Below are 10588 nucleotides of genomic sequence, written 5' to 3'. Positions count from 1 at the left end.
AGAGTGTCACAAGAAAGTTTTCCCATAAAAATTCAAAATGAATGCACATGACCATATTGTTACGCCTTGTCTTGGAGTCAACAACATCCTGCAACACATTCAGAACATTACCAAGCAATATGCATATGACACTTCCCAAACTCATTCACAAAAAATTCAATTTCACTAACCAAGCTTATGTTAAAAGAGGAAACCTGTTCAGCAGGTCATGGCTCATGTTCAAGCCCAATTCCACTTAAATCATCTGCAGTAGCCAGTCAACTTGAAATGAGAACTAAAGGCACTAACGTTGACAACCAAACAATTAACCTAGTTGAATTAAACTAACCTCTAACTCAATGAGTTAACCCACTGAACTCACTGAGTTCATTCTAACTAACTCCTAAGCTAGCTCCTAACCTAATAATAACTAATTCCAAACCACATATTCTCCAAACCTACCATCTATAAATTTACTCCTCCATCAACATTTCAGCCTCCTGGGCATCATCACTCTCAATTCATTGCAATCATCTCAAACTTTCTATATCACCCTCACTACACGTACTGTTCAGAAGCCATTGAAGCTCATCATCAGAGCTTCAATATAGCCTGTGTTAAGCCTTTTCACCAGCACCAAAGCTCTCTCAGTTCACCACCCTCTGATGTAGAAGAAGAAGAAGAAAGAGGAGAATTCGAAAGCCAAGGCAAGAGAGAAAGATTCAGAACCATTTACCTGGAAGCTCATCGTCGACAAATCGTCTTCTCCGACAAGGTACTTCTGAAACCTTCGCGTTCTCTCATTTCTTTGTCACCAACATGTAGGGCATGATGAGAGGGTTCAAAGCCTTCACCCCCGGGGCTTTGAATCAGTGAGGTTAGAGTGTAATTTGAGTTTCTTTGTGTTAGGGTTCTTGGATCGTTTGGCCTTGATTAGGGACTTAGAGGTCAAATTGCTCGAAACCGGCCTTAGATTCGGATAGGGTGTGAACAAAGGAGTCTTTTGGTAGCTCCTTTTTTATTGTAGTGGCCACCGCCGCCAGGAGTGGCGGCCGGCGCGGTGGCCCACGGAGGAAGTCCGTTTTAGGTGAATCAGAGACAGCTAGTGTAGCACGCGCAGGTTGGATAATTCAAGTGTTTTGATTTGGCTTCCTTTAGCATTGACTTGGACTTGGGCTTACCTTGCTTGAGCCTAACAGGAATTGTTAGAGACACCCCCTTTTACATCTCACTCTCATGACCAAGACATGAGGGAATTGGGCTTCCCATCTTAAAGCCCATACACGAATTCCTCAGCCACCCTTGCTGATTCAATCTGCACCCCCATAATCAAAGCATTTCTAGTGGGCTTCTAGAACCAGGCCCATGCGCCTGATCCCCTATTACACCACCAGTTTGGGTTTAATACCCCCTCGGCCCAATTTTTGATTTTCTTTTGCATTTCTTTTAACATAATTGTTTTGCTTTTTATTTTTTTAGATATTAAAATTAGGTAATTAGATTTAAATATAGTTTAGGGATTAATTGAATTTTGTATGGTTTTTAATTGGTTTTTAATATAGTTTAGGGATTAGTTGAATTTTGTATGGTTTTTAATATAGTTTAGGGATTAATGGAATTTTGTATAGTTAATTGGTTATTAATATAGTTTTAGCTTGATGTAGAAAATTAGAATTAATTAGGATCAATTAGATTTTAGTTGGTTTTAGAACTTACTTAATTTCTAAACAATTAGGTTAAAACCAAGCTTTAGACTTAACCAATTTTAGGCTATAGTTAGATTTTAACTAGAACTTAATTTGTGCTAATAATTGGATATCTTTGTAAATTGACCATTTTACCCCTTAGGGGTTATCTTGTTATTTTCACCATACATTTGTATGTTTCCTTAATACTTTTAACATATAATTTTCATCCAAAAGTTTGACTAACTATAACATGCTCCCCTAGGATTTTAGCGTAGATTTTTTAATCATAACATTTACCCTTAGGTTAGTTTGATTCTCACCTTTAGATTAGGATTAACCTAGCTTCTTAAATCAAATCAAACCCATGATTTAAATTGATCAAAAGCAATTTTGATTAATTAAATTCTTTGAACTTGTATAATCCCACAGTCTAATTTGAGTGACCAAAAGGCCCTTGGTCACTTAATAAGACTTTTTTCTCTAAGCTGTGGAGCTCGGAGCCTCAAGTCAAGATCTTCAATTAAGGCATCCTCAGTCACACGAAGCAGCGGATTATACAAGATAAATCAAAGGTCAACACTTGGTAAATACGACTCAAATTGTACGAAATGAGCCTTAAGTAATAGGGAATGATGAGACGGAGTTTCTCTTATCCTTGTCTAGAAAGAATTTGCGTATGAGGCGTAGGCCCTAAATATTCAAAGCGTTCTCCCTTATTCATAGACTTTAGTGCAATACGAATCGATTAAACTACCAAGTCCTCTTCATACAAAATCAACATCAACACAGGGATCAACAATGAATATTCTTCACCAACAACTTATCAATTAAGAAAAGTATCATGTGCTACGAGCCTTAAGTAGTAAGGAATGATGAGACAGAGTTTCTCCTATCCTTGTCTAGAGCGACTTTACGTATGGGGCGTAGGCCCCAAATATTCAAAGCGTTCGCCCTTATTCATAGACTTTAGTGTGATTCCTATCAATCGACTGTCAAGTCTCTTATCAATCAATCCTCCATTCTAATCATTTTAATTCAATCATTCTATCATCTCTTCTTTCCTCCTTAATTACCTTGCTTTCAGGCCTGGTGGGATAAACTACGAAAGCTATGATTTCCTTATTGCATTCTAAGGATACGTAGGCAGGAGAATCCAGTTTTTTCACGAGCTACCCTATTTATCAATAAATCATTCTCCATTCATTCAATCAATACCATCTTTTTGAGATCAAATATACTTCTCCTCAGACTCCTTGTACATCCTTTTAGGATGATTTAGTTGTAGTCCACCTCATCAATTGAGAGTTGTTTGAGACTATGCCCAAACACTTAATTTAGTCTTTGTTTTTGGCTTTACCCTATAGCGGCAGCCATGCTAGCCCACGTACTGGTAAATTCCTACCTTGCGCTTCGATTCAGAGTCTATCTCCTTCTTGGATCCAAGATATTGTTCTTATTTGATCTCGAACTGTTTGTTCCCCATCCAGCGATACACTATTTCTTGTACTATACAATATTACAGTCATTCTTTGAAGTGGTGTTTCTCTTGTGAGTCCCCGTTGCTTGGACAAATACCTTTTGTTACCATTCTGTTGGTACAAGTTATACTTTTCATCACTGTATATCTCTCTATTCTCATGGTTCCACGAACTACGATTGCTCTGACTTTCTCATTACACAATGAGAATACGTAGGCACGAGGATACGAATCCTTGGCGAGCATACTTCTAATTATTCCTCCTTCCGCCTTAGGGAATCACTCATATCTTTCACAATCCATTATCTACCTTCGATCATAAATCGTCCACCCAGTGACATATTATTCCTTTGACATCGAACTACACTTCCTTTGGATATCCATATACATCCTTTTAGGACGCCTAACGAAAATTCCGCATTTCTACCTAGAGTTGTTTGGGACTACGCCCAAACACTTAATTCAGTCTTTGTTTTTGGCTAATCACCCTATAGTGGCAGTCATTCTAGTCCACATATCGGTTAAAGTTGTTTCCATCTATGGTGCAAATCTCATTTCTCATATGGATTCGAATATACTTTCACCTTTCGGTTTCAAACAATACTTCTCTAGTCACTTGTCACCAGACATTCAATTCTGTGACTTTGGTCACTTCATTTCATTCATCTACATGATGCATTCTTATTCTACCCTCCTTCACTCCATGTGATACACCAACTATCTTTGAGCCAAACACACTACCTCTTTGCGCTCCTTCATGCGCCACCCTGTGAACCAAGAGATGTTTGGGCCATACCCTCAAACACCTATTTCGTCGTCTTTTCGGCATTACCTTATAGCGGCAGCCATGCTAGCCCACGTATTCATAATAGCCACCTTACTCTTGTGTTCATCTTTTCACCCTCGTTGGAATTCAAAACACTATCCTTTGGTTCATACCATACTTTGATCATACTTCTTTTCATCTCCCACCACTAGTTCTTTGAACTACAGACCTCTGAATTCCTCCTTTGCCTTTCATTCTTTTGCGGGTAATCTTTAGATATAACATCTATTCGAGCAAGAACAATCAAAACGGTTCCCATGGAGTACCATGGATGTTTGGGGTGCTAATACCTTCCCCTTACATAACCGAATTCCTTATCCAACATATCTCTTTCCCCCAGGTTTTATTGGTGTTTTCCCTTTTCTTCTGGAATAAATAAAGTTCAATGACGACTCTGTTGTATGTTCGGGCGTGTGATACGTTCGGGTATATTTCTGCTAGTTTCATGTTCGTCAACAAAATCCCCCATATTTTTAGTACGAGTCTTTGCAACCAGCTCATTCATTTGTGGGGTCTCCCCAAATTCGTACCCTAATTAATAAAATTAACTTTAATTAAAAATATATAGTAAATCAAATTATAACTTTAAAAAAGTAATTATAACTACCATGTGTCGAGCATGTTCAGTGATACTAAGGTATCATTTGGCTGAGTTTTTTTCGATTGTAAAAGTTACTTTTAAGTTAAAGTTGAAAATAAAAGCTTTATAAATAAAGTTAAATTTGTTTGGGAATAGTTATATTTTTCCAACTTTAAAAATAATTTTAAACTAAAAATCATTTGATATATATCTATGAAAATATTTTATTTGATTTATGAATGAACTAATGTAAAAAAGTGAGAAAATAATAAAATATAATTTTCATTCAAACTTAGTGCAGTGTTTGATGTAAAATATTTGCGAGTGAAAGTACTGATTTTGATTCATACTTATAAAAGAAGTAATTGTATTTTTCTTTGTTTTTTCAAAATCCTTAGCTCTGCCCAAGGCTAACGGATTATTTGTAGGGTCACTTTAAGTTTCAAAAAAATCATTATGACAAATAAAGAGCATTTTGTTCAAATTCTTATCGTTCATTTATTTGTTTTTCTTTCCTGAAAATGACAATCCTTTCAAAAACTATAAAAAATATTTTTCTTTCTTTTGCATTTTATATCCACTATTCTAAGAAACCACCATTCAAAAAACATGTAGAATAATCAATAAACCAGTTGAATCTGATGATCCTACTACTTCCTATAACTTTCAATTCTCCATCTACCAAGCAGAAGAGGAGGGTGAGGAAGATTATGACATCCCCGAAAAAATGGCAAGGCTGCTCGAGCACGAGTCCAAGACCCTTCAGCCACATCAAGAACCGGTGGAAACAATCAACCTTGGCATCGAGGAAGAGAAGAAAGAGGTCAAAGTTGGGACTACACTTGGGGCGAGCATCAAAGAAAGATTGATCAAGTTGCTACAAGAATATGTAGATGTATTTGCATGTTCGTATCGGGATATGTCAGGTCTAGATACTGATATTGTTGTCCACAAGCTGCCACTTCAGCCAGATTGTCCACCAGTGAAGCAAAAGCTCTGAAGAGAAAGACCAGACATGGCTCTGAAGATTTGAGATGGGGTCAAATGTCAGTTCGATGTCGGTTTTCTAGCAGTTACGAAGTATCCTTAATGGGTAGCTAATATTGCACCAATACCCAAAAAGGATGGAAAGGTTAGGATGTGTGTTGATTACAGGGATCTAAACAAAGCTAGTCTGAAGGATGATTTCCCTTTGCCGCATATTGACACTTTGGTAGACACATTTTCTGCTGGATTCTATCAACACACATGGCAGCATACATGAGAAAATACTTGCCTTTATATTCAACAATTGTAGAGTCAACCTCTTGCCCTGAAAGACACCTCAATTACATGGACATATGTTTGATTCGGAAACTCGACAATCCTCAGATGGTAACTTAGTTCCGCCCGATTGCTCTCTATAATACTATTTATAAAGTTTTTACCAAGATTAGAGTAAACCGGCTCAAGCATCATATGGACACCATCATCTCCCATAATCAAGCGGGTTTCATTCCTTCCAGAAGCTCCCATGATAACATTGTCATTACACATGAGATCCTTCACAACATGCACAAATCGAAGAAGAAAATTGGATCCTTCGCTGTCAAAATTGATCTAGCCAAGGCGTACGATAATATGAGTTGGAGAGTCATTGAGTGTGTTCTTAATGATGTTAGGATTCTTGATAAACTTCCTGATCTGATTATGCGTGTTGTCACCTCTATGCAACTTCGGGTTCCTTGGAAAGGCAATAACATAGATTTATTTGAAGCTATGAAAGGATTACGTCAAGGTGATCCATTATCCCCTTATTGTCCTTTGTATGAAAAATTGTCCCACATGATACATGACAATGGAAAACAATCAATGGCAGTGCTTGAAGATTGGTAGAGATGGTTCTAAGGTGTCCCACCTTATGTTTTCCGACGAACTCATTCTTTTTGGTATCACTTCGGACAATCAAATAAATGTGATCATGGAAAATCCTTTCTCTTTTCTGCAGTGCTTCGGGCCAAAATATAAACATGGACAAGTCCAATATCATGTTTTCTAGGAATACTTTGATTGCCACTAGAAAATCTATCGTAGCCAAGTCGGGTTTTAGGGAGACCACATCCCTTGGCACCTATTTAGGAGTTCCTATATCTGGAAATAGTCCTAATTTCAAAGACTTTAGATACCTTATTGAGAAATTTCAAGCCAAGCTTGCACATTAGAAGCGTAATCAACTTTCCTTTGTTGGCCGTATTACTTTGGCTAAGGTAGTTATTGAGACCCTTCCCACTTATACGATGATGTTTGTTCCGATTCCTAAAGCGTGTGTTAACAAAATCCACCAATGTCAACGGTTGTTTATTTTGGATGACTCTAATGGTAAGAAGCAGTTGCGCACGATCCGTTGGAGCATTATTAACATAGACAAGAAATTTAGTGGCCTTGGTCTTAGGAATTTGAATTATATGAATAGAGCTTGCATGGCCAAGTTGGGCTGGAAGCTAAAGTCTCGTGCTCATCTTCTTTGGAGTCGTTTGATGAATAGTAAATATGTTGCGAGACACCTCGAATCAAGTGGTTTAATTGCTAAACCTTCAAATTCCTGTATTTGGAAGTCGATTGTGGATCTTCGTCCTAATTTTGATGCGCTGGCCTATTGGGAAGTTGGTAATGGAGCTAACATTAATTTCTGGAGAGAGGCTTGGGTTGCACCGAGGTTATATCTTAAGGATCATGTTCGGAAGCCGATAAATCATCACCTGCATCTGCAACTTGCTTCTGACTTTCGGAACAGTGAATGTAACTGGAATTGGCCGTTACTGCGCACTCTTTTCTCTCAGCCTGTCTTAGATAGAATTAACACGATTCCTCCTCCGTCTGTGGCTGCAACAATTCGAGACATGTGCCTTTAGAGTGGATCCCAGACATGGAGGTTCTCCGTCTCCAATATGTATGGAACTCTGTTTCATAATTCTAATGATGAAGCTTATTTCAGATGGCAAAAAATTTGGCACTTACAAGTTCCGGAAAGGATTCGTACCTTCATCTGGAAAATGAGTCATAAATGGCTTATTACTAATGATTTTCTTAATCATCTGCAACTGCATAATAACATTTGCGACATTTGTGGTACGCTTCATGATTCTATTCTGCACTCCCTTCGAGACTGCACTTTTTCTAAAGCTTTTTGGTCTACAGTGGTCAGTCATGCTGTTAAGGACCACTTTTTCACTAGCTCGCTGCTTGACTGGATTGATGGTAATTTATCTCATAACTTGTCCTAGGAGGTGGATAATTAGCCTGCCCTGTGGGCATTTGGTTGTCATTGCTTATGGTATTGGAGGAATAAAATTCTTCATAATCCTCAGTATGTTTTACCTACAAATATGGTGTATGAAGTGCGCAAGGATGTTTCGGTTTACTGTTCCATGAAAGGTTACTATAGCAGAATGCAACCTGTTTCTATGGCTCAGAAGATCACCTCCTTGTGTCCTCCTCCACTGCGTTGGGTTTGCCTTAACACCGATGGCATTATTCTTAGTGGTTCCGTTGCCAAGTGTGGTGGGATCTTCCGTGACAGTCACGGAACATTGGAATTTGCAATAGTACTCTTACTGATTTTTAGGGTGTGCTTACCGATTTAGATCTTGCGTGGAAGAGAGGCTTCAAGAAGCTTTTGATTCAAATTGATAACTCTTCTGTTGTCTCTGATCTCCTTAGCAAGTCGACGCTTCAGCACCAAAGGGCTTCTTTGACAAGACATATTCCTCTGCGCCTTCACTTGTTCGAATAAGTTTAATTTAAGCATATTTTTGGAAAGACTAATCAGTGTATCGACTTCTTAACTAATAGTGATGGTCATTGTGTTTGGTTAAATTCTTGTCCGGTTAATTTAAGGAATGGCTTTATTTTGAATAGGTCTTAGACATGTACCTAATTGCTCAGCCTTTGCCCTACTTGTATACTTAAAAAAAATACACATTTCCCAAAAAATTTACTTTTTCAAATCTTAAAAAAAATGTGTCTTTGAAACACTCGTTTTCTCTGCATGCATAAGTACAATTCTATCATGGGTTTTTTTTTATGGGTGGCAAACGGGCATGCCCGCCCCGTTTAGGCCGTCCCGAAAAAAAACGGGGCGGGACAGTTATAGTTGAGGATGCGGGCCTAAAACTTAGACTCGTCCCGCAAAAAAGTGAGGGCGGGACCGGAAAAACCTGCGGGCACTGCAATTTTTAAGCCTAAAAATATAAAAATTTATGTAAATACACGTGTCTGCAAAAGCCCGCGAAAAACACGGGGCGGGACGGGGCGGACACATTTGAGGGTGGGGGCCTAAATCCTTGACCCGTCCCGCACAAAAATGCGGGCAAAACGGGTATGCACACCGGACCGAGCCCGTTTTGCCACCCCTAATTTTTTCTAACATACTATATTCCTGTATGTCTATATACAAAAAAAATCATACACAATGAATTAAAAAATGGATAAATATCTCTGGCTTTTTAATTCGTCCATCTTACGGAATGTATTTTTTAAAAATATTTGTGCTAAAGTTATTTATTCATTTATAATAGATATGTATAGTTTATCCAATATTTTTATTAATATACTCTTATTCTCATTATTGTATTTTAACTCCTCTAACTACTTTATTAATTATTAACAAAAATATTTTAATAATAAAATATATGTTATTATTGGATTCAATCAATTCTTTTGTAATATCGTAATTTGAAAAATTATTGCTATTATAAATCAATAATTTGAAGAAAAAAAACAAATATTTATTTACTTATACTCTCTTGGCGAATTTCACGATTAATATATCAAGGCTCACAAATTTGTGCCATCCATTCAATTGACACCATCTTAGAACAAGATAAGGTAAGAATGAAGAAGAGGTTCTTTATCTTTCATTTTATCTTCTGCAACTCTAGTTTTATTTCATGTGTAAATTGCCACCCAAAATTAACAAACTTTGCATTCAATTTCTCTTGTGTCGTTTCATTTTCCTTACGAGGTAACTTAATTAATTACATTTGATGTTGTTTAAGGTTTGAATTCAGACAACAATGGAGTTGAGAACATTTACCTTACAACCAAACCTGACACACATGTTTCCAAAACCCACATGTTGTGTCAAACTTTGTAATTTCCAACATTCAACTCAGAAGGATTTTTCACTGAAAATCAGTAGAAGAAACTTGGGTTTGATTATGAGTGGAGTGTGTATATTCAGGACAGAGAACGCAAATGCGTTTGATTTTGGACTTGTGGCCCCTGATCAAACAGCTGAAGAGGCACAAAATGTAGTGAGAGTTCATGTACAAGATTTGTTACAAGTTGGAGATTTGTTAAAGTCGGAGTCATGGAAAGAAGCGCAAAAGCAATTGAGAAAAAGCTCAGCACTTTTGAAGAAGGATATGTACACCATAATTCAAAGTAAGCCTGGAAAAGAGAGACCAGAGTTGAGGGAGCTCTATTTTACTCTCTTCAGCAATGTTACAAGAGTAAGTGCTATTACCAAATGTACACATTGTGTAAGGTGTTTTCAATAGATGTTTATTGTTGTATGGTGTAAAATTATGCAGCTAGATTATGCAGCAAGGGATAAAGATGGACCAGAAGTGTGGCAGCGGTACGAGAACATTGTTGTGGCTGTGAATGACATTCTGTCCAGAATATAATTGTCCCTAGTGTTTTCATCAATGGGAGATTAAGCAATTCTTGATAAGTTTATGTGACAACTTTTGAAATGTTCTTTTGTCACTAAGGAAATATATTTTGAGATGGGTTCTAATCAATGAGAGAAATTTACTTTTTATTGATTCTCCATGTAATTTTTTTGGGTACATTTCATTTGTTGAAATTAATATCAGAATTAAAAAAACACACAAGTCTTATCTTTTTAGTAAATAGGGAGATTAAAATATCAGAATAACACACGCAAAAAAATACTTTGTTCATATTTGATTTTTAATCTACGATGTATAAGAAAAAAACATTACATATAGCACAAAAGTATGGATGGAATTACTTTGCAGCCTCAGCAAAAA

The 10588-nt window shown here is 37.2% G+C and overlaps 1 protein-coding gene across 2 annotated transcripts; it reads left to right on the top strand.

Annotated features, from left to right (window-relative positions):
* Nucleotides 1-9272: 9272 nt before the first annotated feature.
* LOC127084316 (psbQ-like protein 3, chloroplastic) lies at nt 9273-10360 on the top strand. Of its 2 annotated transcripts, XM_051024739.1 has the most exons (3): nt 9273-9416; nt 9587-10042; nt 10124-10360. In XM_051024739.1, the coding sequence occupies exons 2-3, from the start codon at nt 9605-9607 to the stop codon at nt 10217-10219; spliced, it is 534 nt and encodes a 177-aa protein (XP_050880696.1). In that variant the 5' UTR covers nt 9273-9416; nt 9587-9604; the 3' UTR covers nt 10220-10360. The 2 variants fall into 2 exon arrangements, with proteins under 2 accessions (XP_050880696.1, XP_050880697.1); XM_051024740.1 differs by lacking the exon at nt 9273-9416 and having other exon boundaries at nt 9446-10042.
* The last annotated feature ends 228 nt before the right edge of the window (nt 10361-10588 follow it).

The sequence above is a fragment of the Lathyrus oleraceus genome, chromosome 5 (genome assembly GCF_024323335.1).
Source record: "Lathyrus oleraceus cultivar Zhongwan6 chromosome 5, CAAS_Psat_ZW6_1.0, whole genome shotgun sequence".
NCBI lineage: Eukaryota > Viridiplantae > Streptophyta > Magnoliopsida > Fabales > Fabaceae > Lathyrus > Lathyrus oleraceus.
This window is presented reverse-complemented; position numbering and strand designations above follow the sequence as displayed.